Here is a 26,428-nt window from a genome sequence, read left to right as displayed (position 1 = left end):
GATGTGCACAATTAGCTGTATTCAAGCAGAATTTTTCCCATTTGAGATGAGGTATAGTTATGTCTCTATGAAATTTGCCATGGGCATATTTGGTTGATAAAGTCAGTCATCGTTTTTCATCTGGATTTGTATTTACAAAGTGGCTTTTACCTTTTAAAATTAGTTTAACCCTTCTGGTCCACATGGCAAGTCACACAACTTTACCACTTTCAAAACAACAAAAATCATTTGATCACATTAGAAAAGATCTTTTAATGCTTAAGTGGACCTTGTCATGTAAACCTTAACACAATCTACTCGATGGCCTCAGGATAGAAGTAATTCATCTTCCAAATAACACAAATGCATCAATACGAAAAGCCTGAATGTCAGACCAATGGGTGCACGAATGCGAACGACAGCAAAGAAAATGAATTCCAACCCAGGAAGGTGAAAATACAAACAAACAAAGAAAAAAAAAAAAAAAAAAAAAAAAAAAAAACATCCAACCTTAGGAACACAAAATGCAACAGATTTTGTTCCTAAAAATGCAGTCTCAAACTCCTATCACAGATTTCAGTGCTTTAACGTTAACTTACATGGGGATTATTATATCTCATATTTGTAAGCCAAATAAAATAACTATGGAATAAAAAGTACACAACAATATAAACTAAACATTTCTTGGTCAATAGAGAGATATCAACACTTGAGGAGGACATAGACACTGGATTTCTTTGAATGAATAAACTAGGGCTGAACAATTCTGAAAAAATAAATAAATAAATAAATAAATAAATAGATCACTCTTGTTCACACTTGGGTGTATTAAATAATAATAATAATAATATCTCTCTACTTGAGTAACCGTAAACTATGTTCTCACTTTATTTTTACCCATTCAATATGACTATACAATGGATGGATTTGTGTGGATGAGCTGATTTACTGTCAATTGCATGAGTTGCTTGAGTATAAAGTGAACAAACATGTTTAACTGTGAAACAGGCTGTACGCGTATGATTATTTTGGTAACAATTAATTTCGTTGGTCCGCACTAGACATTCTATTAACCCTAAGTAACTTTGAAACTACATGTGAACTAACTCTAAGTAGAGTATTACACTGTCTGCTCAATATCTACTAACTCTTTATTTTGATGCTCTCCAGCCAGGGTTTTACAGCTAATTCAACTAATCTGAACCTTAAGACCTAACAATATCTTAACAGTCTTACAACAGTCTCTCAAATTAGCTTTAGTTGACATGTTGCAAAGTTACTTATAGTTTTTGTAAGGTGGACCATCAAAATAAAGTGTTACTTTAATCACAGCCTTTTGTAATATTCACATTTCAAAATGTTCTTAAACCCTAGAATAAATAGATCACCCGCATGAGAATGTTCACTTGGTGTAAACGCCGTTGGACCGTTGAAACCCAATCTCTGATTTCTCCCCAGCTCCCAGTTTCCCGTGTAATTATATAACCTGTTGCGTGTTGTCCCTGAAACATCGCAAGTCACTGGAGAATTAATGGAATGCTACTGTAGGTTGGACTGAGAGAAATTGGCTGTATAACCTATACTGAAGGTGCCCTTGTAATTTTTCAAGAAGGAAGTCACAAAACTAAAATACATCAGTGGGAGGAAGGGGAGGAATCATATTGTGTCATTGTCCTATCTCTCTTCCCCTCTCTCTTTCTGTCCCAGTATAACACATTTTGTGGAGGTGAGAGCTCCATTTAGTCTGAATGCAAATGCACTTATACAGGCAATTTCATCAGCAGCATTTAATGGCTTGTAGGATGCAGCGATGAAGGAGTACTTGTGTATTAGATTGATGTGGAAGCTTGAGCTTGATCTTCTCATGGTTTAATAAAGAGGTTTTGGCCCTAATTTCACCAAGGAGGAAAGCAGAGCACCAGAAGTCTTTCGTCAAGGTCACACGGGCTAGAAATGAAAGCCTTTACCTGACTTGACTGTGTGGGGCGTCCTGGTCTATTGCCACTACCGCTCCTATGACTGTGTTGATTGCAGCGTTTTCATGCACGTCGAAGACATAATTTGACTTTGTGAAGACAGGGGGTTCATCTGCGTCCTCAATAGTGATTTTAATCGTGGCCTGGTCCATGTAGGGTCCACCCGTAATCGAATCAGCACGTATGTTTGTTGCCACCACAGTTAGGTTGTAGAAATGTTTTGACTCAAAGTCCAGAGGCTGGAAAACAGAGAGAAAGAGAGATGTTTAATATTAATGGGTAAAAAAAAAAAAAAAGACAAACGGTTTCCTGGTTTTAGCGGACTCAGTTTGCTGGGCTTGCAGGTCTGGCTGTAATTGCACCAACTTCCTCCCACCTTGCAGTGGCTAAGATTTAAGCTGCTGCAAGCCCAATTGCAGGTTGAACAAAAAATAATATTTAGTAGCAATAACCACACGTTCACCTGGAGCGTGGGATGTGTTATTAATTTGTGCCGAAGACAGCATGCGCTTGGGATTTAAATGAGGCTGCAAATAAGGTTAATCTAATGGAAGCACAAGGACTGCATTGCAAATTGTTAAGAAATCATAAAAAATACAATTTGTATGTTTGTGTTGTCTGAAAACAGAATTAATCCTTGCCCACAATACCATGACGTTAACATTGTTAATGTATTCTCCGAGGCAATTATCCAATGGTGAGACATTATTGAAGTAGAAGATAAAATACAATTTGGGAATTATTCTTACTCCAGGACAAATATTTGTTGTTTCAGTGTAGAGCCAGGTTTCACTCGACCTTTGTAAGTACAAGCTTCGGCGAAGAGAAACTGACACAGAGGACCTTTTTATGGCCATTTTTTTTTCTTCAAAGTAAAAATGTTTTTACTCTCCCCACAAAATAGAGTACTGACTTTGACTGTGCCGTACTGATACCACTGTTTTCTGAATCACATCTCTCTCTATCTCAGTTTAACTTATAAAGTTAAGTAGAAGTCCTCTCTTCATAAAAAAAAAACAAAAAAAAAAACAGGCTCTATGAATTAAGAGAAGTGGTAGAATGAAGAATTTGCTTATGTTGTCAAAAAAAGCCTCTGTCCCACAGGGGAGGTCAGGCGGACACTGGAGCTGGGCCGAGAGCAGCCCCAGCTGGGAGAGGAGAGCAGCTGGATTTCCTCTATCAGCACGCTTTGAAGTCCGTACGGCTTACAGCAGGGCATGTGGAAGAGAACAACCCATGTATGCTGCAGTCCACAAAAGCTTTTGGGAGGATTTTTTTTGTTTCACCTTTCCCATTCTACTACCGTCAAGCCAATGATGGAGTGGAAAAGGCCATTAGCTACAGTAAAAATAGTAATACTATGAAATATTTGTACAGGGAAATCTGCATTTTCAGCAGCCATTAGTCCAGTCTTAAGGCCATTGCACACCGAGTCCGAAATTCGCATCCGAAATTTTCGCACGTTAAAAAAAAAATTCGACCTCACATTATGTCAGTCACGCTTGCACACCGCCTCCGAAACTTTCGTCCGTCATAAAATTAATCGGATCGGGTTCGATTTTCTGCGTTTTTCGCATCCAGAGCCAGCATTTTGAGAGGTCTTTTGACAATTCAGGGCCGGGGGGAGCTCGTCCTCAAATCATTGCACATATGCGCCGTGCTTTCAGTTTCGGTTTTCAATTCGATCAAGTTATGTTCTCTTCTCTATATTGGATTATGAAATTAATAAACCTCCCCTTTCAATCAGATTGAAATTTAGGATCGAATAAAAAAGGTGTGATTGAGCAGCCTATTCGATAACTAATGTATTATTTGGGCACAACAATATACACAATAACAGCCTAGCTGCCCAGCGCTTCCAACGGGCCGCGCGCGGGTGTGTGTTTGTCCGTGTGTGTGTGTCCATACCTGGTCCATTTCAGACACACTGCCAGTCTCCGTTCAGAATCGATTGGTTCACGGAAATTGGTGGTCTTGTTTTTAATATGTGGCTCCAGAATCGCTAGCAAAGCGTTCGTCCCACTGACATTCTGAGGTAAATTTTGAATCGCTCAGGATAAATTCGCAACTCCTTGATAAGGAACTCTCCTTCCTCTCGGCGCAATTTCAGGATTGGATGGACGTAATATTTTCTCTTTCTTCCATTTTCAATAAGAGAGAGGGCAAAAATCATCCTCACTGCTTGACGAATCCATTTGGTATTTTTGCGTTTTTTCCCGCAAAGGTTTAAGAAATACGCAACGGACTCGGTGTGCAAGGTTTCTATGCGTGACGAATTTTTAAGCTGACGAACACGAAAATACGCATACGAATATTTCGTGCTCGGTGTGCAATGGCCTTTAGTGTCACATGATTCTTCAGAACTCATAATATGCTGATTTGCTGCTCAAGAAATATTTCTTTTTATCATCAATGATGAGAAGATTTGTACTGCATAACATTTTTATGGACCGTGATGCAATTGTTTTATTTTCTTTTTCGGTTTCTATAATCAATAGAATGTTCAGAAGAGCAACATTTATTTGAAATATAAATCTTTTGTAATCAATGTTCAACATTATAAATGTCTTTACTGTTACTTTTGATCAATTGGATGCATCCTTTAAGAATACAATTTTTTTTTTCTTCCCTCTAACAACTGTGGGTTCATGTCATACTGTATCTTCCCTTAGTCTTGGTTGGAAATTTATGTTACTTCCTGTCCTCGGTGCCATGTTGAAGTCATTTGTAGTTTTTCTATGTTTATTAGTCTCCCCTGGTGTGACTTGTTTACTTGTTAACTTGTTAAGTGTGTTTCCCCCTGTGAATATATAGCCTTTGTGTTTCTCTTGTGCTTGGTCAGTCAATGTTTGATGTTCCCCACATGTACGTGTTCTCTAAGTTCCCTCTTTCCTGGTTTTTATGTTTGCATTTTCATTAAACTCCTGCACTTAGATCTGCCTCATCTTCTCCATTACTTGGCCCAAACATTACACATGGGTCCAACCAGTCTTTAGAAATCACACAAATGTTTTATTCACTTAATATCTGCCACACGGCTTTCTGGCAAACTCCAGATGTGCTGTGACAAAGTAGTGTGCTTGGGTAAAGACTTTTTCTGTCAACTTCCTGTACATTATCTCTTGGTATGGCTGGTGCACCTCTACTCTACTCTATAGTTAAACATATTGAATGATAAGCATTTCAAGACACATTGACCTCTTCCTATTTGTCCTTTCTAAAAAATAAATAAATAAATAAATAAATAAAAAAATATAAATAAAACAAAGGTTTCAGTGCTGATCAGTAAATAAATAACCTAGAACTACATTTCTGTGTAGCATCTGGAACTCTGCACAATGAGAAAATGGTTAAGGGCTGAGAATAACAGAGCACTTTCCAAGACTTTACAACCAGAGGTTTCCCTACGATGTAAAATCCAGAACAAGCTGCAGGCTGGCACCTTGCTTGCTTCTAGAAAAGGTCAGTGCTGTTCAAGATTATGGCATCTTGGTGACAGTTCATAGAGTTTTAAGTCTTAAAGAAAACAACAGAAAGAAAGAAAGACAGAAAGAAAGAAAACTGCTATTTCACCAAGCAACATGCAAGAAATGTTACCATTTAATTGTAGTTGAGGTTTTTTAAGGACGCGATTCAAGTCCAGCTTTGCATATTGGCAAGACTGAAACAAGCTCCCCTCATCTCAGACACTGCAAATCTGTTCCATCTAAAAATATCATGCCAACACCTCATTCTTTTGATAGTCATGCATGCCATTTGATTCTCTGCAGTGAAATTGGCACTTTTGCATCCCTCTGGGTCTCCATTTTGGCACTCATTGTTCAGAAAGGTCTGAATATGAATATGGCTGTCACTTGACCTCCATCATTTGCAGATGATGCAATTCAGGCTTTCATGTGTCCATTGAACACATACTGAACTGCCTTTTGCAATTGATTTGTACCACATACATACATGCCTATTTTAGAGCACCTGACTCTCAGAAAAAAAAAAAAAAAAAACCCAGTATCATTTAAGAGTGTGTGTTTACAGGGGCATTAAAGAGCCCCTATCATGGATTTTTGAAAATGACTGTTCATTTGGTGTGGAATATAGCTCTAAGGGAATGAAAACATCCTGCAAAGATTTATATCTGAAAGTGCACCGTAAATAAAGTTATTGTCTTTCAAAAGTGAGTCGACTCTGAGTCTATGAAATGAATTGTTTTTGAAACGAGTCATTAGCTGTTACATCGTGACGTAGAGAAGTCATTGGCCACGCCCAGTTACTGCGTGCACAGATGAAATACTTCATTCAAATACTTCATCATAGCATTATGTTGAGAAGATGCTGTGTTCTACAATGCAAAGATAGTTCAGCCACTTTGTTTTCATTTACCAGGGACGATCATGTGAAGAATCGGTGGTTAGAGTTCATATTTGCAACGATACCACAACAGTATAGACCGATTGTGTTCTCGTCATTTTAATTACGAATCGTTCAAATAAATGTTCAAAAAATAAATCGTTCCAATAAATCGTTCAAAAACATAAATGAATTCAAATGTGGATTCGCAAGCGGTTGTTCCCGAAGGAGGGCTCAGTAACTTACTCACCCAGTGTATATGGATCAGCTTCCTCCTATGAATCACAACCTGTAAGTATTATTATTAATTGTTGCTTTTATGGGTTTTGAGCGGTTTTGTAGCGTCGGCGCGAGGAGGGAAGGCGCAGTATGTGTGTGCGCGTGTCGTGTGTGTGTAAGTTACGCTCAGCGCAGCTTCTAGGTCTCCAATGTCAATTTTTTTATATTATGTGAAATGTTTGTCGCTGTTATTGGAGTTGTCATAAAGAATCGAGCGTCTTGTAGTACTGCAGTGCTTTATCAATATGTTTATGCGTTATGCTAACAAACAATAACTGACTGAGTCTGTCATCTGACCAATCACCGCCGATTAGCGTCACGCAAAGGAGTGATTTAGAAAAATGAATCGTTGTACGAATCATTTTTGAGTCGGTGAGCAAATCAGTTAAAAATAAATGCATATTATAAGACAAATAAAGTGTTTTTTATTCTTGCATGCATGTTAAACTGTTTTTGGGAACTCCTAAAACAAAAATAGGAACATTTCAAATGCTATGATAGGGGCTCTTTAAGAAGCATCAAAGATTAGCAGAGGGTAAAGTACAGCATTCCTGTCCACCACCATCACCACCACCACCACAAAAGCCTAGGGGGGCAGAGAGGAGATGAAAGCGTGCATCCCTTCACAACAAAGCAGTATCTTGATCGTCTGAGCCTGTGGCATCTCACTCAAATCAATATGTTTAACCTTGCTACAAAGGCTTATGCCCATTCAATATTTAGAAGAAGTAAAACCAAATTTAAATTGTTGGTGAGGGCTGCATCGACCGACCCACTGCAGAAGATATTAGGCGCACACTGGCTCAGCCCCAGCACCTGGGGAAAACGTGTGTCTGCGCACAGTGGCAGGTGCAAAAAAAGTGAGGAAAAATAAGGGTTGTGTGCTTTACAAGCTTGTTCTGCTCTCCTGAACTCCAGCACCGTCTGGAGGTATAGAGGTTAGCAGGGAGTGGGCTGTTGATTGCCTGTTTTTCTCATGCAATGCCATCCATCATACTATTAGTAATGCAGACAACAGATTCCAGGCCAAGTGCTATGGGATGAGAAGACGAGGAAAAACAGGCATGCCATTACACATTCAGCTGTGAGAGACTTGGGATATACCAAATGACTTTTTTTATTCCTCGCTTTGTCTGTATATCTTTTCTTTTGTTTCATGATTGTAATATTAAATAGGCCATTACTATATCCATATACTTTTATATTATTATTACTATACTTCATTTTAAGGTGATGTTTCTACAATGTAATTACAGTGTAACAAATAAGTAATAAGTAACAAATCTTTTTATTGAGCAAGGTTTAGGGTTAGTTACTAATGCATAATTTACTATTATTACGATAATATGTACATGTAACATGCAACTTCGTCACCTTAAAATGAATTGATACCTTTTAAATATTGGCTTTTAATTTTGCTTCTCAATGTGCTGTACAAAATAAAAGACAATCTGGTTGCACAGAAATTTATTAGGGAGAACTAGTTGAGGATAGTGTATCAAACTGTTCAATAATGCAGATTATGTAAAGCACACAATTCATTTAACTCTGGAATAATGATTCGTATTAACAGAGATCATGTCCAAGTCCTCCAGACTGATCCCACGTGACATACTCATCATGTTGTTTACAAATGCATAATATGCACAGCTTCAAATATGTAGTGACACAATCATTGTGTAAATTTTCCCATATTTTTGTCACATTGTTTGTGCTGGATTGTTACTGCACAGTTGCACTGTAGATGTCCCCTGTAAGATAAAATGACTTCATTGTCCTCTTATCCACTGTGAAGGGTTTCTCATTTGCATACAATGGCCATTCCATATGCAAATATACCCTGTTACACAAGGGCTGAGAATTGAGGATAGAAAGTCGAGGGGTTCAGAGTTACAGTAGTTCTCAAACCACAGAATACCTGGACTGCAGTTTTACTACCAATTTTAGGTGTACAGGGACTTTAAGTGTGGATTGTCAGCTGTGAAACAAATTAGGGGAAATTTAGTAATTACAGGAAAAGTGATTATACAAATCAGCAGGGGTTGAACAATTTAGGAATTAATTATATGTTAGATGTGCATTTTGGAAATATTTAAGTCCTTCACAACTGTATGCCACTGTAACTCTTGCACCAGTCTTCATCACAGTCACTCAGTCTGTATTATTAAGATTTGAGATGAATAAGAAGTTAAACTATTTCTTTAATATTTGATTGGATGATAGGCCACAGAGTTTGCTCTGTTGTATTTGTTGCTTTTTGGTTTCAGAACAATACTTGCCATTAATAAGAAGTTACTGCTTTTAACAACCAGACATACACAATACTCCCCCCTTCCACAAACCACAATGACAGTGACTAACAACCATATCATTATAGAAAAAGACTCAACTTATCACCACATGACACATAACTCATAGGGAACAACAAACACTACACCAGTCAGTGAAAATAATGCAGCAAACCTTACAAAACGTAAAACACTAAACATTGAGGCAGTAATTTGCATAATTAATTAATTTGCATGATTAATTCTTTCTTTTTGGAGGGTATGGCACAGTGTTTAAAATTACATTTAAAATGGCATGTTGTGTCAAATAGGTTTCCGACTCCTGCGAAACACACTGATCGAGGTTCTGTCTCTGCAATATTAGCAGTCATTTGTCATCAGTAATGAGCCACTTTTCATATTTTTCACAATATGCAGCTTAGTGACAATTGTGTAACAGACAGTTTACAACTGTAAGAGAGTCCCAATGGCACATTAAGAAGCCTACTTCTCTGGTCTTACCTTCTTGAGTCTGAGGATTCCCTCCTGAGTCTGAGCATCAGTGACAATCTCAAAGACATCCCTCTCGTCTCCACCTATGATGGTGTAAGTTGATTTAGCATTTTCCCCAATGTCTCTGTCATTCGCTTTTACTCTTCCTCCAGGTTTCCCAATGCCAAGATCCTCAGGAATATTGAACTCATAAGAACCTTTAGAGATAAGGTACAAGAAAGTAGAAAATCTGGTCTATCAGGTGACAAATAACACGCAGAGAAACAATAAAACAACTAAAATGCTAGACAAAAGGTACTAAACATGTCTTTTATACATGTATATAGTTTATAGTAGATTCTACCATTCAATAGTTTGGGGTCGATAAGGTTTTGAAACGTGTTGACAAATTTCTTGCACACACCATGACTGCATTTATTTTAATAAAAATATAGTAAAAAACATTAATGTTTTTAAATGTTACAATATACAATTTTTTTTCTATTTTCCTTAGTGCTGTAAAACATTAAAGTGTGTGTATATACAGTATATATATATATATATATATATATATATATATATATATATACACACACACACACAAACAAACACACATTTATGCTAGATCTGGATTATTCGATTTGACAGCACTATTTTTTATATATTTTAAAATGTAATTATTCATGTAAAGGCAAAGCTGAATTTCCACCAGCCTTACTGGTACACATACTTCAGAATTCATTAATCATGTCCTGCTTTTGGTACTCAATAAACATTTCTTATAATATCAATGTTGAAAACAATTGTGCTGGTTATTATTTTTTTTTCTTTGATGAATGAAGTTTCAAAGAACAGCAATTTTTAGTAACATGTAAAAGTATTTACTGTCAGTTTTGATTAATCTAAAGCAGCCTTGTTGAAAAAAAAATAGTGATTCTTAAAAAAAAAAAAAATCTTACTGACTGCAAAATTTTGCACGGTAGTTTATGTAGTTTGCAAAAGATGGTCCTTCTTACCCTTTGCGAACTTTGGTGGGTTATCGTTGATATCGGTTAGAGTGACTGTCACAGTGGTGGTTCCTGACAACCCACCCATGTGACCTCCCATATCTTTTGCTTGAATGACAACAAGATACTCTTCCCTCATCTCACGATCCATCCCTGCCAGAGCCACCCTAATGATTGCTATAACAATCACAATAAATATATTAATTGACACATACAATTATTTGATATTAAAAAAGAACACAAAAAAATAAAAATAAAAATATGCTACATCTTTATACTGGACAGGATCTAGATGAACAAGCCATTGTAAATTCTTAAGTGTGCCGCCTGCCAAATCTCTTAGCTCTTCCGCTGTCCTTGACACCCCGACCAGCATAGTGTGTGGCATGCATTGCCTGTGCTGCTTTCATTTGGCATTGCAAATTAGCTTGTTTGTTTGCCGAGGACTTGTCCCGGCACCTGGAGTCATTTATATTCTGACTGAATGTGAATTATGCTGTCTGTCTCTTATAATCTTTAATATTGTATGCACTATCATTGACTCAGACTGAAAAATAAATCCCCAATACGTAAACAGGTAATCTACTCAAACAACAAAACCCAGAGTATCATAAAATGAAAGCCCTCTGTATTAAATAAAATGTTGTCTACGTTTATCATGTTAAAATAATTCTGTATTGTTCTAGACCCCCCTCCCCCCCTTTATTGTAGGTGATGTGTCATTCATTCGCACGGCTTCACAGGTTGCATATTGAGATTTTTAACATTTAACACTATCTTCTTTTCAGATGTTTCACCCCAATTCACACTTTGATCACGATTTTTACCATTGTGGAGGAGATTCCCACAGCAATTTGCGAGTCGTATGATTTAATGGTGTGTTATGAGCTTAAATCCAGGGGAATCACTATGACTCTGATGAAGTCACTTGGGTAAGTGACAAAATATCTTCAAAAAATAGAGAAAAAAAAATGCTATATGCAATTTCTGGATGACCGAGAATCTAACAGACATTTAAAGTTGTGTAAAGAAAGAGATTGCAAATAACATAAGTAAAGAACCAAGGAAACAAAAGCATTTTATGGGAAGAAAGGTAGGGCCAGCTCTAGTTCCATTACACATGAATAATTCACAGAGCACATGCATTTTCTTCTAGACTGTTCATGCTGCACTTACATGTCTTTGTTTATTGTTCTGTCATGGAGACCAACAGACCACAATAATTTCAGTGAACTAAGCATGTGCATTTTTAGAAGTGAAGTGCTCTGACTGTCGATATGAATATGGAAATGCAGACCGCCCTGAGTGCTGTGTGTGCGCCACGTGCGGTGCAACACTGAATCTGATGCTCTTACGCACACTGCAAAACTCATTCAATTGTCATCCTGATTTATCATTATCTATTCAAATGAATTCCTGATGATCACAGAAGCGAGGCAACACAATCATTAATTTCCATAGGTATTTAAAGGTTTACTTTCCTTTCATTTATTTACATTTTTTTTTCTTTTTGCAAGCCATTAACTAAGTAATGAATTGGTGCATAATGTTTACTTATTTATCAAGTGTGTCTCATTTCCTACGAGGTGTTGGAAGTGTCAAATGGTTTCTAATGGTTGTTTTCCCCTTACCTCTTATTTTTCATTAACATTCATTAAAACATCTGGCTCACTTGAATAAGCCATCTGCATGTGTTCAGTAATCACACAAACCATGCACAAGGCACATCAATTTGGGCTTTTGCACCTTTTCTCGACCATTTGCATTCTTAGACAAAGCTGACAGTGAGTGATTGAAATGCATGGGGTTATGAACCAAAATGTGATATTTAAAGTCTGTTCATTTATTATGCACATACAATTTGAACAGATACAGGACTTGTTTATTGTCTGTTGTTTTTTCCAAATTACGAGCTGTTCATTTCCATCTCATTGCTTATTAATGTAATTTCACCATTATTTAATCATGTTGCTTACAGACACAGAGTTAACAAGTCAGCTGAAAATGCAATTAGGGAAAAAACAAAGTCAAGGTTGAAAAGGAAGCAGAATGCAGATGGAATTCAAAGATAGCCCTGTCATTTAAATCAGAAGCTGCAAATTGCTTTGTGCGCTATTACAGAACAAAATCAGCATCTGCATGTGTCCTTCAGGTAAAATGATCTTGTTTATTTGGTCTTTCTCTAATATTTCTTTCATGTCTCACATAATGATGATCATAATAACAATGATTATGATAATAATACATGATCTAACACCTAAAACTCATCTTGTTAAACGAAGGGACCTTCATTTTACGCACGAGTTAGACGTGTTCCTGGGTCAACATATTAAATGGCAAATGGACTGCATTTATATAGCGCTTTTACAGACCCAATGGCCACCAAAGCGCTTTACATTTTGCCTCACATTCACCCATTCATACACTGACGGCGGTGTCAGCCATACAAGGCGCCATCCAGCTCATCGGGAGCAGCTGGGGTTGGGTGTCTTGCTCAAGAACACCTCGACACTTGGTCAGGTGGAACCAGGGATTGAACCACCAACCTTCTGGATGAACCACTGAGCCACTGCTGCCCCAAAACATTCCTGTCCGAAAATTTTATTCAAACCATATTCCTATCACTAAACCTAACAGTACCCAAAAGTTATCCCGAAAATCAGATGGAAATGATAGGTCAAAAACACAGATGTAGAAGCACCTAACCCTGGTTGTACCTCAGTTGTACTTGAAATCAGGTTTTGCTTCATCTTACTCCTATTTCCAAGTTATTCATAGGTATAATAATCAAGTTGTTGAATATCTGTATTCATTCATGACAATCTAGTCATTGTGGGTTGACTTTTTGGATTTAATTTAGCTAACTTACCCGTAGATTGGTCGATGGAGAAATAAGGTTGGCCTTCCAGAATGCTGTATACCAGTTTGGCACTGTTTCCATAAACAGGATCATCTGCATCGGTTGCAGTTACTCTCGTTACTGATGTACCTGTGAAGAAAAAGAGAAAACAATCATCTTCAATAAACAAAAATAACTTGCAATGAACAACAAATAAATCAACTGTTTCCATTTACCGTGCCACTGTGTCCACGCACTGAACTTGTTTTCTTTGAGAACAAATATTTTATTCTCACCCTACCAATGTTTCAATCATACCTCTGGCCATGGTGTAAGAGCTTCTCTGGAATAAACTCATAAAAGTGCGTTTTGTTGTTCAGATGTACACAAACGCTCGCTCATGCTGTGAGACTTCCACGATGAAAAAAACATCACAGCTTCAGGCCTTAACAAGATCAAAACGAAAGAAAGTCAGACAAACAAACAATCCAAGCTGCTCTCCCAACCTCCTCTTCATTAACCCATGGCTTGGATGAATTGAAAAGAAAGAGGGAAAATAAGAAGCACAAAAGAGAAAGACACACAAAAGAGAGTGCGGGAGAAACTGAGACGCTAATGCTAAACAGCTCACTGACAGTGCAGATGGTGTGGTAATTGTTTGTAAAGCATGTTCCACAGCACATTGACAGCTTGGTAAGCATCTGACCAGCAAGCGTGCCTGTGCTACAACTACAGGTATCTGGAGTAGTCAGAAGCAGCATGAAACACGTCTACTGTGAGGACTGCCATGTGCACGGCTTGATTCAGACCAAAGTGAACGTGTATCTCCACGTCTCCCTGGAGCAACACATGTGAAGTCCTTAGGTATTTACTCCAGTGAGGAATATGATGTACTGCAACGTCTATGGAAGTAACATAATGGCAAATATTTTTTGAAACAAAAAAGCCTCTTGAATTGTACTACTTGAAAAAAAAAAAAAGGTTTCCCATACAACAACGCAACTTGATGCTTCACTACCATAGTATGATGCATCGTTGAAGAAATCAACTAGCTTGTCACAACTGTTTCCCGAAAGTATATTGCCTCAAAGTGTTCGTTCAACCACTTTAAAGATGCTATATGGAATAATTGAGGTAAAAATATCCAAAAAATGAGCTACACGCATCAAAAGAATGAGAAGAAACAAGTGCAACGATGTCATTAAAAGACTGACAAGTTATAGTGCTGCTGAGATACAAAACCTAAATTAGCATGCTAAATTACTAGCCCCGGGCCGGCAGGTGTCGTAATACCAGTTTCGGCCATGGGAGGCGGTATGCGGGCGGGCAAAATTACCACCAGCCAAACTGCAGTACACGAGTAAGTCGCGCCGGCTTGTGTGTGTACTTAAACCTGATTTCAGTCGTGTGGAAATACAGCACTACTACATTTCAGTTCAGGGAAGAGTTCAAAAAATGATTGGTCGACATTATGCATGAGGAATACATTTTGGTAAGTTGTAGCATACTGTATCTTTCATCAGTGTTTGTGTTCTTTTTCCATTAGCTAGAGATGATCGGTTCACTTGCGCTAGGGATCTGTGGTATAACATGTACAAGCGCCAAAATGGTATTTATTGTTTGAATTGCGTAATAACATTGACAAAATCTGAGAGCTTAACTAACCTGCTTTCTAAGTGTCAATTGCATGTGTCTCACGGTGAATTTGTGAGAGTTGGCAGCTCTGAATGGTGCTAGCTTGATTCAATTAAAACTAACAATAAAAGTGTAATATGAACAAAACGAATACCGTAAAGTTAATAGCCCGGGCTTTTATTTTCCCATATCGTCGAAATGCACCAGCTTGTTTTTGAGACAGGCGTCTATGAGACGGTCTTCATCATTTAATGTTGAGATGTTGTTCATTGAGTCTCTGATCTCTAAAAATCTCCAAATGCTCCACGTGAAACTGCGGTCTTCCAACCTTTTACTATCGTGTCAAATGATTTGAATTATATGTGCGAGAAAGAGAGAGCAAGACAGCGCTCGTTTGTGTTGTTTGAAGACGTGAGAGTGTGCGTGGTCGCGGTACAACTAACTTTCTGGAGGTATACTGCCCCCATGTTATGGAATATGGAATATGATTTGATTTTATGTGCAAGATGGCACCTTTAATGTATGACGTCACGCACGTGGTGGAATAATAATTTATTTTATTAAACTGTTCAAGATTTAATTAATTTTAGATGTTTTCATATAAATTACAGTCATGGCATCTGAGGACTATTTCTATTTTTTCTCAGTTATTTCGCTTTATTTCCAGATTCAATCATAGGCTCGTTCTTACAGTAGAGCACGTTCACACATGCACAGTCTTCAAAAGTCATGCTTAAAATCTCTTGACAAACTCAAAGATGTAAATGACATTGGTATGTATTTTAAATGAAAGACAGAGGTTGTACTTTACGTCAGCTTGCTTATTTTGCTCAAGGATTATGATTTATTAAGTACGCATGTCATGCAATCTAGAAACTATGCTTCTAACCACAGCTGTCGTTCCAGCCAACCACACAACTTTGCAATGCTCATTGCGAATTCGTTAACAATGGTTTCGGGAAATGGTTTCGACTCGTTGAACTATGCTGATAACAACGGAACTTGTGACCAAAGTTGGCTAACGATGCTTTCGGGAAAAGCACCCATCCGGCTGATGATGTTACAACATCCCAAAAGTTCCCAAATATTTTTAATTTCAGAGAAATTCCAAATTTAAATAATGTCTCGTCCATGTTCACTTGTCATATGTCAATGACGTAATATCCGAGTTATCCCTGGTTTCCGCTCGTACTGCCATAGTAACCATGGCGACAGACATGGACAACTGTGTTACGTCTAGTGACACGCTCACAATGTTGTTGTTTCGTTCAGACATTATGGACCATGCAAGCAGACTTTGGGACAAAATGAGAACTAAAACGAGGATCAATATAAGCGTGGCATTTTTGAGATGGTGAGACAGGTCCACGTCTGTGAAAAACTTTGGGTCCCACTTTATACACAGTTGACCCTCCCCTCACACCTTAACCTACCCTTAAACCGACCCATACCACCACACCTGTCCCTAACCTTACCCGTATCACATCACAATAGCAGCAAAAGTGTTTTATAATACAACAGGAACACAATAATACATTGTACTTATTGTTCTGTACAATATATAAACTGACCTGTACGAGTATTAATACAGCACTTGCGGGCAGTTCGGTAGAATGAAATGTCCTTATTCCTTTATATTCTCAATGACTGATGACTGTTACTTGAATGTGCAAGTATGTATGCAGATGATTCAGTGCGTGAAACACGATCAGGGAAATATGAGCGATTCAACCCACAGGATATCTGTTACTAGTAATGCACTTCCTTTCACACAGTAGGATCGTGACATACTGCACTGTGTTATCAAATGTTTTAATTACATTACCAATGGATCTCAGTGTTTGTGTTCTCAGAATGCATGTGTATGTTGATGGAACAATAGTCTTCTTATCTCAATCCCGAACGCTGCTAACAGTATATGATCTTTTTCTCCATTTGGCCCTGGGGAGGTACTCTATGGCTCCCGTCGCGTAAAACAGCCGATTCATGTTTTGATAAAGGCAATCCCTTTATCTTTATCCAGGACTGAAATATTTCTCTTGTTTCTCAGTGTTTCCTCTCAGAGCTGCCTTAAAGGCAGAGATTAATAAAGACATTCCTATTGACTTGTGGAGTGCTGAAAGCCTGATACCACAGTGTCTCTTCCTCATGCTACTTTGTCCTGGACAGCCGTTAAAAAAACTTAAAGTAGAAACATCAAGCGCACCATCCGAATGGGTACGTACAGTATTTAATCTGTTTTACTACTGCTGAGCGGCGGAGGCCAGCCCACACTGTTTTGCTACGAAAGGGAGGCCAACTGAAAACAATGTAATGGAATTTTCTAATGAATGTCTTTACTTCGAAATGCATATAACAGGATGAATGCTGCATTAATACGCTTAAAGACCTGCTTTTTTTCTATGAAAGAGTAATGGTGAACACAGTACAACTAAGGGCTAATATGCTAATTGGCAAAGGTGTCTTTCCAGTAGCTCTGCACCCCTAGAAAAAAGCAGCACGTTTTTTCACAGAATGCTGTGATGCAGCATATAAAATAAGGCCTAAAAAAGAGAAGACAACCATTCTAAAAACACTCACACACACACACACACACACACACACACACACACACACAAAAACAGTAGAGTCAGTGAGGCATGAAATAGCTCCTTTCCCCTTCTTGTTCAGAAGTGAAATTTGCCTCTCCTCCTCTGATAAAAAAGAATGAGGGATTAGAGGAGCCTTCCACTGGCTGAGCTCCAAATCAGTACAGATTAGCCTGTCCTTGCAATGTAGTGCACCGCAAAGTCCAAGACTTGTGGTTATGGGTCAGTGACACCCCTGGGCAGTGGAAACTTGTTGAAACTTGTTAGATTTTGAGATCAGCTTATTTGAAAAAAAAAATGAGTGAAAATGAGCGAGATTCTTTATTTTATTCAAAAAAACTTTATAAGGATCCCTGACAAACCATACAAAGAGTTGTGATCGCATTGACCCAGTCGAAGATAATATTTAGCTTGATGCAATTCTGCCGTACATTAATCTAAATATTATGACATTTCTTCCATCGCATTTGGGAAATCAAGGATGCTTCATTGCTTTCCCAGCCATGGGAGATGTTTGGGGATCGCAAACAGAACAGCCATAAAAATCGTATTTGTGTCTGGAGAAATGTCAACTGCATGCTTGAAACACTACACCGGGGCATTGGGCCTAATGAAAAAATAAAGGGAAACTGCTCTTTGTACTTACTGCATACATGGATGTCGTGAAAGAAAATCAATACCAAACCTCCTTATGAACTGGGCTTTGGGTGGGCGGTGGATAAACACTGATGTGCTGTATTGTCAGCTGTACTATGGCAGAGTTTTGGGAGAGCAGAATCTTCTCTGTTAGATATGTGTCCATGCATGAACTTCCCTCCCCTGCATGACTGGGGTTTCATGTATATTCATGAAGTCACTGAGGAATATGGGGGAAGCATCACCCTGAGCAGGCCACCACATGTCCCCGGGCCAGGCCACTTCCAAGCTGTTTACATCTCAGTGCTTTTGCTCCTATATAGCCCTGGGCCATGCTGTGCTTCTCTGTGGTTCTTTCTGCGGTGGCATCATTATCCGCTGGCATATCCACAGTAGTTTTAGCGCGATCACACTCTGTGCCAACAGTTACCGAATGGTGTGAATCAATCCGAAGTAGGGAAATTATATTATACTTGTCAGGTCGTTTAATTTTATTGAGTGAGGGTCTTTAAATGTTGGGGTCCCAACATGATATACCTCAAAGCACACATATATCATTCTCTGGGCTTTAGCTGATACTGAATATTCAGAATATTATTTCTAAGTAATATTAACTTTTTTGCAGGTGTTTTTCAAAACCAGCTGTTTATTAGAATTGTTTCACCAAACATGTAAACTCTGTCAACATTTACTCATCTTCATGTCGTTCCAAACCAACATGACTTTCTTCCTTCTGTGGAACTCAAAATAAGTTATTTTGAACAATGTTTGAAAACATACAACATTAGAGACCATTGACTTGTATCTGCCTTTTTATCTAAAAATGTATTTTATGTTAATGTCATTAATGTTAGACTGTACGATAGCCAAGACGCGTACAAAACGGATGCACGCAAGAAAACTTGTCTTACATCATCAATCAATGACACGTTCGGTGATGCAGAACTATCCCTAAAATATTATTATGCATACTACTCAATGTTGAGCATTGCAAATATTATTGCTAGGAAGATGCTGTCAGGAAAGCTATGGAACGTGAATTTTTTTTATGCATGAGAATTCAAGTGTACATTTGAGTTTTCAGAATATCAAAAGAACCATCTCCTGTTATTCCTCAACCCAACCATCAAAGTCATTTCAGGCTTAACCTTTAACCACATACAGGGGTTGGACAAAAAAACTGAAACACCTGGTTTTACTACACAATAATTTGTTAGAATGGTGAGGGCCTCATTTTGCATCCAGATACAGCACCAATTGACAGATAGAAGTCCTTCACAGTGACCAGAGGGATTATGAGCCGTTCCTCTTCCAGAACAGTGTCCAGGTCACTACATGATGCTGGTGGACTCACTCCTCCAAAACACCTCAATAATATTCAGATCTGGTGACTGTCAGACCATGGGAGATGTTCAACGTCACTTTCATCTTCATCAAACCCTTCTGTCACAAGTCTTGCTGTGTGTTTTGGTCCATGATCATGCTGATACACGGTTTGAGCATCAGGTGCTCATGATCCTCCAGAAGGGTTTGGTAGTCCTCGGCAGTGTCGTGTCCATCAAATACAATCAGGATTGTCATGATATTGGAGCTCAAACCATCACTGATCCACCCGTGCTTCACTCTGAAGATTGGCGGCCAGGCATATAGATGTGAAACCTCCACCATTGGCCAGTGTTTCAGTTTCATTGTCCAACCCCTGTACATTTGTGGTTTTTTTCCAACAAGATTTCCAACAAACAAATGCAAAAATTGCATTATACGCAAGATTTAGATGGTTGCTACAAAGAAATCTCTAACGTTAATTTTGGTCATGGCTTGTCTTGAAAAACAAAGACAATTCAACGATTGTTGTAGGAGAAGTCACACTGCAGGACTGTGAGTCAAATCTTCTGACACTGCCAGAATTTCATCAGTGGTAAAAATGTATCGCAATGGTCATTAATTGGCCGTCGGTGAATGCCAAACTAACGATCAAAGACTTCAGATTTTAGCCTAGAATCAGAGGAATCTTTTAGTATTTGTTTCAGGCAGCCAAATTGTAACCAAAATAGCACAGTGTGCACCCGGCTAAAGACATTCTGCTGACTATAAGTAACTTATCAACTAGCAAACATTAGAGATCTCTTACAAGAGGTTCTCTCGTACTGCGTAATATCTTGCGCTTGGGATCAGATCCAATGGGGGTGCTTTGCGCTCACTACATCACCTTCCGCCAAAGCGGGCATGGCCTGGGCCTATTAATATAGCTCAATAGGCTAACATAATCAGATTTTTCATTATATTCCCGAGCCTTCTCCGACCCGCAACAGCTCAACGGTTCTCTTGCCAACTTCACTCGGGTCGCTCACCGACGGACAACGGCCGCCTTCCGCCGCCGCTTCAGCCAATGACGACGACGAGGCAGCTGCATCTATGGAGGAAGCCAGCTGCTCTATCCTGGCATAGGACAGTGAGAAGTGGGCGAGCTCTGTGGACTCCGCGTGGGCCCCAGCCAAAGATTAAGATAAAACCGAGGCCCCAAAGTCTTCCTAGCCCTCCTAGGAAAACGACGCGAAAACTTCCACCAAAACCTTTCGCTCGTTCAGTTCTAGACAATGTGACTGTTCCACTGTATTCTGCAGTAAAAGTCGATACCACACCCTGCTTGCCTGCACACAAACTCTGTTACGGCGACCCACATGAATCACATAAAGAGTGTAATTTCTGGTTTTCCGGCCGATGGCGTTAAGAGTGTAATAAAAATGCCCACAGCCTACTTTTCATTTCTACACACAAACACGGCCCGCCACAATACAGGGCTCGCACAAATAAAATCGACCCATGTTGATTGTGCATTAAATGTAGTAAATGTGCCCACAACACAGTGCCCACAAACACTACACACTGCATGTTCCACGGTTTCTGTGAAATAAAACAACACACATACAGTCAGCTCAGGCCGACGGTGTTTTCAGTGCAGTAAATGTGCCCGCTGTCTCGCGTCCACATTCACTCACAGGCATGTTAAGTCCCACGGGGCTCGCCCCGCTCGCTCTCTCTCAGCAAACTGCTATAAGGGAAACTGCAAGTACAGTGTTTACGTTACAGCACACCAAAGCTCACCTATCGCCACGTTGCGGTCAGAGTCCAGATCTCATTCTACCCCTAGCTATTCATGCAAATGCATGTGCAAAGCTTCAAAGTGTATCAGAATGTGTGCTGAGCATTATAAAAAGGGGCTATTCGCTGCAGTTCGTTCGACGTCCCCGCCACTGCACAGCGCGGGTCGAACTAGGGTAAAAAACCTTTTCTACTTCGAGCTGAAATAGCAAAAACTAATGAGCAAAGGGGCAATGCCTTTACTCAAGCTCAGAGCGAAGGGGGTCTGTACAGCAGAAATTTTCTGGTACCAAAAAAGGCGGGGGTCTCAGACCCATTCTAGATCTAAGAGAGCTGAACACAGTGCTAGTGAAATGCCAGTTCAGAATGCTCACAACAAAGAAAATCATCATACAGATGTGCCAAGAGGACTGGTTTGTGTCAATAGACTTTGGTGTTGGATCCCAGCACACATGGCTTTTTACACTGTGTTCCCCTAGCGTAAAATATTATGCAGTACGAGAGAATCTCTCGTAAGAGAAAGTACTCAGTTACTAATGTAACCTTGGGTCTCTCTAGAAGATGGAACGAGTACTGCATATCTTTCCAGGGCCTGCAACACGCTCTGGTTCGCTTCAGTGATGAAAAACCTGATTATTTCAGCCCATCAAGCTATATTTAAAGTCCCAGGCCACGCCCGCTTTGGTCTAGTCTACTACAGTCTTAATACTCTTTATAGAGTTAGTTGACATTTAGCAGTGCAAATGCAGCAGACAGTCAGCAGTGACAGATATAATTTAGTTAGTAAAATGTTTGAAGTGGACTTTTCAAAAAGGCATTTACTATACATTCAGTTAACCATTAACTATTGGCTTATTTCTGCTCATTTCTCCTTCAAATGTTTGATAAATTGTAAATAATAACATGCACATGCCCTTAATATATGTTCAGTAAAAGGTATATTTCACCCTAAAATGAATGTACGGCATTAGAATGTCACAAAGGTGAGTAATTGATGACATTTTCATTTTACGGTGAACTACCCTTCTAATTATTAAATACTGGTTTGTTACAGCTTTACAAAGGCATAAATAATGGCTAAAATGTCTTTAATATGTTCAGTTAATCATTTAAAATAAAGTGTTACAGAATAAACAAAGGAGAATTTGTAGTCATTTTAGAAGGAATACGTTCATTCCAGAGTTTTGTGTCAGAAAACAGAGCAAAATAATACCAGTGTACTCATCTAATTAACTAAAAATATTTTAAAGATCTACTGGGATCTGACAAAATTTGGCAGATCCAGTGACAACTTTATCATCAAACAATTGTTGTGTCAAATTGGTACCTTGTAAACATGACATTGTTTCCAGGTGGGGGAGAAAAAAAGAAAAAGAAAAAAAAAACACCTGTTTGTCTTTACTCCAGGAAATACAGAAAAGTCAGCCAATCAGATTAGAGCTTGCCAGTTTTGAGAGCATCAGTCAGTTAGAGGACCGTTGGAGGTCCATAGGCATGCTGTCTGAGGCTGATACCATCAGTGCAGTGACTGAATGTGATGAAGCTGGTAAATGCCCACATACACTAACCTAAAGGTTATTGGGAACACCTGTTCAATTTCTCATTTATGCAATTATCTAATCAACCAATCACATGGCAGTTGCTTCAATGCATTTAGGTGTGTGGTCCTGGTCAAGACAATCTCCTGAACTCCAAACTGAATGTCAGAATGGGAAAGAAAGGTGATTTAAGCAATTTTGAGCGTGGCATGGTTTTTGTTGCCTGACGGGCCAGTCTAAATATTTCACAATCTGCTCAGTTACTGGGATTTTCACACACAACCATTGCTAGGGTTTACAAAGAATGGTGTGAAAAAGGAAAAAAAAACAAACTAAAAAACATCCAGTATGCGACAGTCCTGTGGGCGACAATGCCTTGTTGATGCCAGAGGTCAGAGGAGAATGGGCAGACTAATTCAAGCTGATTGACGAGCAACTTTGACTGAAATAACCACTTGTCACAACTTATGCAGCAAAACATTTGTGAAGACACAACACACAACCATGAGGTAAATGGGATACAAGAGCAGAAGACCCCACCGGGTACTACTCATCTCCACTAGAAATAGGAAACAAAGAGGCTACAATTTTGGATCCATCATGCCTTTTTTTTACCACTGTGCAGCCTGATGGTGCTGGTGTAATGGTGTGGGGGATGTTTTCTTGGCACACTTTAGGCCCCTTAGTGCCAATTGGTCATTGTTTAAATGCCACAGCCTACCTGAGCATTGTTTCTGACCATGTCCATCCCTTTATGGCCACCATGAACCCATCCTCTGATGGCTACTTGCATAATGCACCTTGTCACAAAGCTCCAATCATTTTAAATTGGTTATTTGAACATGACAATGAGTTCACTGTACTAAAATGGCCCCCACAGTCACCAGATCTCAACCCAATAGAGCATCTTTGGGATGTGGTGGAACAGGAGCTTCGTGTCCTGGATGTGCATCCCACCAATCTCCATCAACTGCAAGATGCTATCCTATCAATATGGGCCAACATTTCTAAAGAATGCTTACAGCACCTTGTTGAATCAATGCCACATAGAATTAAGGTAATTCTGAAGGCGAAAGGGGGTCAAACACTGTATTAGTATGGTGTTCCTAATAATCCTTTAGGTGAGTGTAGGTCTTAAAAGGAATTTGGTCTTTGACTTGAGCACTCGGAATGCGGTCACACACCAACATCCTGACCTCTGGCCAACAAATTTATTCAATAAATCTGATCAATAAACAGAATAATAGACCTTTAAAAATAATTGCCTTATGTTTCATGAAGCAATTCCCATATCCACAGAAATTGTTCACAGTTTCTATAATTTCAAAGAAATATCAGGCAATGAGATATGGGATAATTAGTGGTTCTAAGGCTTAAATGGGCTTGTTTTGGGTGTGCAGCTGAGTTAGGCAGGAACCATGGTTGGAAAAATGGGTATCCCATCATGGTACCACTCAGCTTCCTGCTGAAAGCTATATACTCATGTCATCAGCTGAATCTGTGGCATCTGGAATGCGATCACAATTGGAACTTTCAGAAAAAAATGGCTTCAGAATTTGCCACCAAAAAGACTCATATAACATTGCATATTAAAAGTTATAGTACCATATGCAAAAATAATGTTTAAAATTATGATATATATATATATATATATATATATATATATATATATATATATATATATATATATGAAGAGTTCAGATGCAAAAGCCTCTAAGTGTCATTTGAAATTTTCTTCTAGAATGATAATTTTTATCAAGCTTGTATATTTAAGTTCAGTAATTTCACTTAAATTGCAATGCGGATTACCTATTAATTGTCATTTAAGTGAAATTACTGAACTTGAATATATAAGCTTGATAAAAATGATCATTTTAGAAGAAAATTTCAAATGGCATTTAGAGGCTTTTGCATCTGAACTCTTCATATATATATATATATATATATATATATATATATATATATATATATATATATATATATAACATAATAATAATAATCCTTAAAACCTTTACAATTTGCAAAATAATAATGTTGCTATGCATGCTAAAAAACAAAATAAAATATTTAATAAAAATCTGTGCACAATGGGTGTAAAAAGTGTGTATATATCACAGAACAAACACAACTGAAACACTGCACAGACCAATCAGTATCAAGTAGGCTAATAATAAAATACACAGTTCTGCGAGTACAGTTCTATTGTTAATTGCATTTGAAAAACAATAACAATAACAAATGTGACTGTTATTATTGGTTTTCTTTCATTTTTCATTTTAATAGCCCTCCTGCCTGTGTCACCATCTGTAGAACATGGGGAACCAGTGTTAGTCTGGAGCCCAGTTAATTATTATCCAATTATTTTATTATACAATTTTAAACGGAATCAATTCTTGAAAAAAAGAGTATAAAGAGCCAATGAGTCAGTTTGACTCATGCAATGCAATGTGAATGTTAAAATTACAGACCTATGCCAGCAGCTGGAATGATTGAGCCAAGTTGACCCCCGTGATTGAAATGCATTGGTCAGACATGTATTACCTGTCCTGAAGGCTCTCATCAAAGAGACATCATTCTTCTCAAATTGTGGCCTAAACCAACCGGCAGGGATAATAGCTCAAGCTTGCTCAGGAACTGTGAATCACGGTACAGGAGGCAAGTCAAAATGTCCACTAGAGTCCGCTGAAACATGCTGGACTTAGGCCAATTTACGCTCATAACAGCAATGCTTGTCTCGTTATCGATACAGGTGGACATTTATGACAAATGCTAAAAGCTATCAGCAGGAGAAGGATATCAAGGTGTGCGCATCCTAGCCTGTCATATGGAAGGGTGTAATTTTCAGGCCGCCACTCCTTCCTGCATGATTTACAGCTGGAGGTATAATTGAAAAGGGTGTTTTCTCTGTGTTGTTTATCAAGGGACATGAATGTTGCTGAGAGGCTTAGTGAAGGAGACTATAAATAATAAAACAGTCTCATCTAGCACTCTATCCACCTGATCTGTTCTAACTGCTATTCATTCACATTCACTCAGAACATTGGATTTTGTAAAGGGGAAAGTATTGGCACATCTGATTTACCCAAATCTTGCATTCTGTTTATGGTATGACAGGCTTTGCCAGCTAAAGGAATGACTAGTTGCTTAAAAGGCAAGCAAGGAAGACATGAGAGACTCGGCTGTCAGTGTTTTGAAATCTGATTCCTTCATGGAAAAGAGGCCTCAGGCTGATGTAGTGCAAGTGACCATCGCTTTGGTGCCACAATTAGTGGCCTTTGATGAGACAGCAAGACAACCAACACTTAACACAACATGCTATCTGCCTGGGGTGAGTTAATATGGCAGCAGGGTGGCAAGGGTTGTAAAGTATGTGTTTGTGAAAGGCATTTGAGGCAGAGGAGGGAAAAAAAAAGACTTGTGTAACATGGATGCTTGAGTGCAGTCCTTGACAAGCTGTTTACAAGAACCACAGGAACAAAACAATTAAGAGTGTCCTTTGCTTGCTGCTGATGGCTTTGACATATGCAGCCATTTTGAAGTGCCATGTCATTGATTCATTTTAATTAGTTCTTAGGAAATGTGTGCGGGATTTGCAGAGGATGCTGTCAAGTAATTTCTAGACAAATTGCTACACTTCACATTTTTAATTGTCCCCTAGATAGTCAGAACAAAATGAAACAAGACAGAGTAAGTTATATGTAACACTGAGAGGGACAATAAGTCAAGAGGACATGGTGAAGGTGGAC

General features: G+C 38.7%; 1 protein-coding gene across 2 annotated transcripts in view; it reads right to left on the bottom strand.

Annotated features, from left to right (window-relative positions):
- Positions 1-26,428, bottom strand: part of cdh8 (cadherin 8) — a 96,179-nt gene that overhangs the window by 11,734 nt on the left and 58,017 nt on the right. For both annotated transcript variants that reach the window (XM_039669559.2, XM_089129367.1), the window contains exons 4-7: positions 13,214-13,333; positions 10,354-10,521; positions 9,368-9,555; positions 1,947-2,194 (exon numbers count right to left, since the gene is read on the bottom strand). In XM_039669559.2, the coding sequence (XP_039525493.2) occupies positions 1,947-2,194; positions 9,368-9,555; positions 10,354-10,521; positions 13,214-13,333 (724 nt within the window). The remainder of the gene's footprint in view (positions 1-1,946; positions 2,195-9,367; positions 9,556-10,353; positions 10,522-13,213; positions 13,334-26,428) is intronic.

Source organism: Pimephales promelas, chromosome 1, assembly GCF_988280905.1.
Source record: "Pimephales promelas chromosome 1, fPimPro1.hap1.1, whole genome shotgun sequence".
Taxonomy (NCBI): Eukaryota; Metazoa; Chordata; class Actinopteri; order Cypriniformes; family Leuciscidae; genus Pimephales; species Pimephales promelas.
The sequence above is the reverse complement of the archived record's forward strand: the minus strand, read 5'-3'. Positions and strand labels throughout refer to the sequence as shown.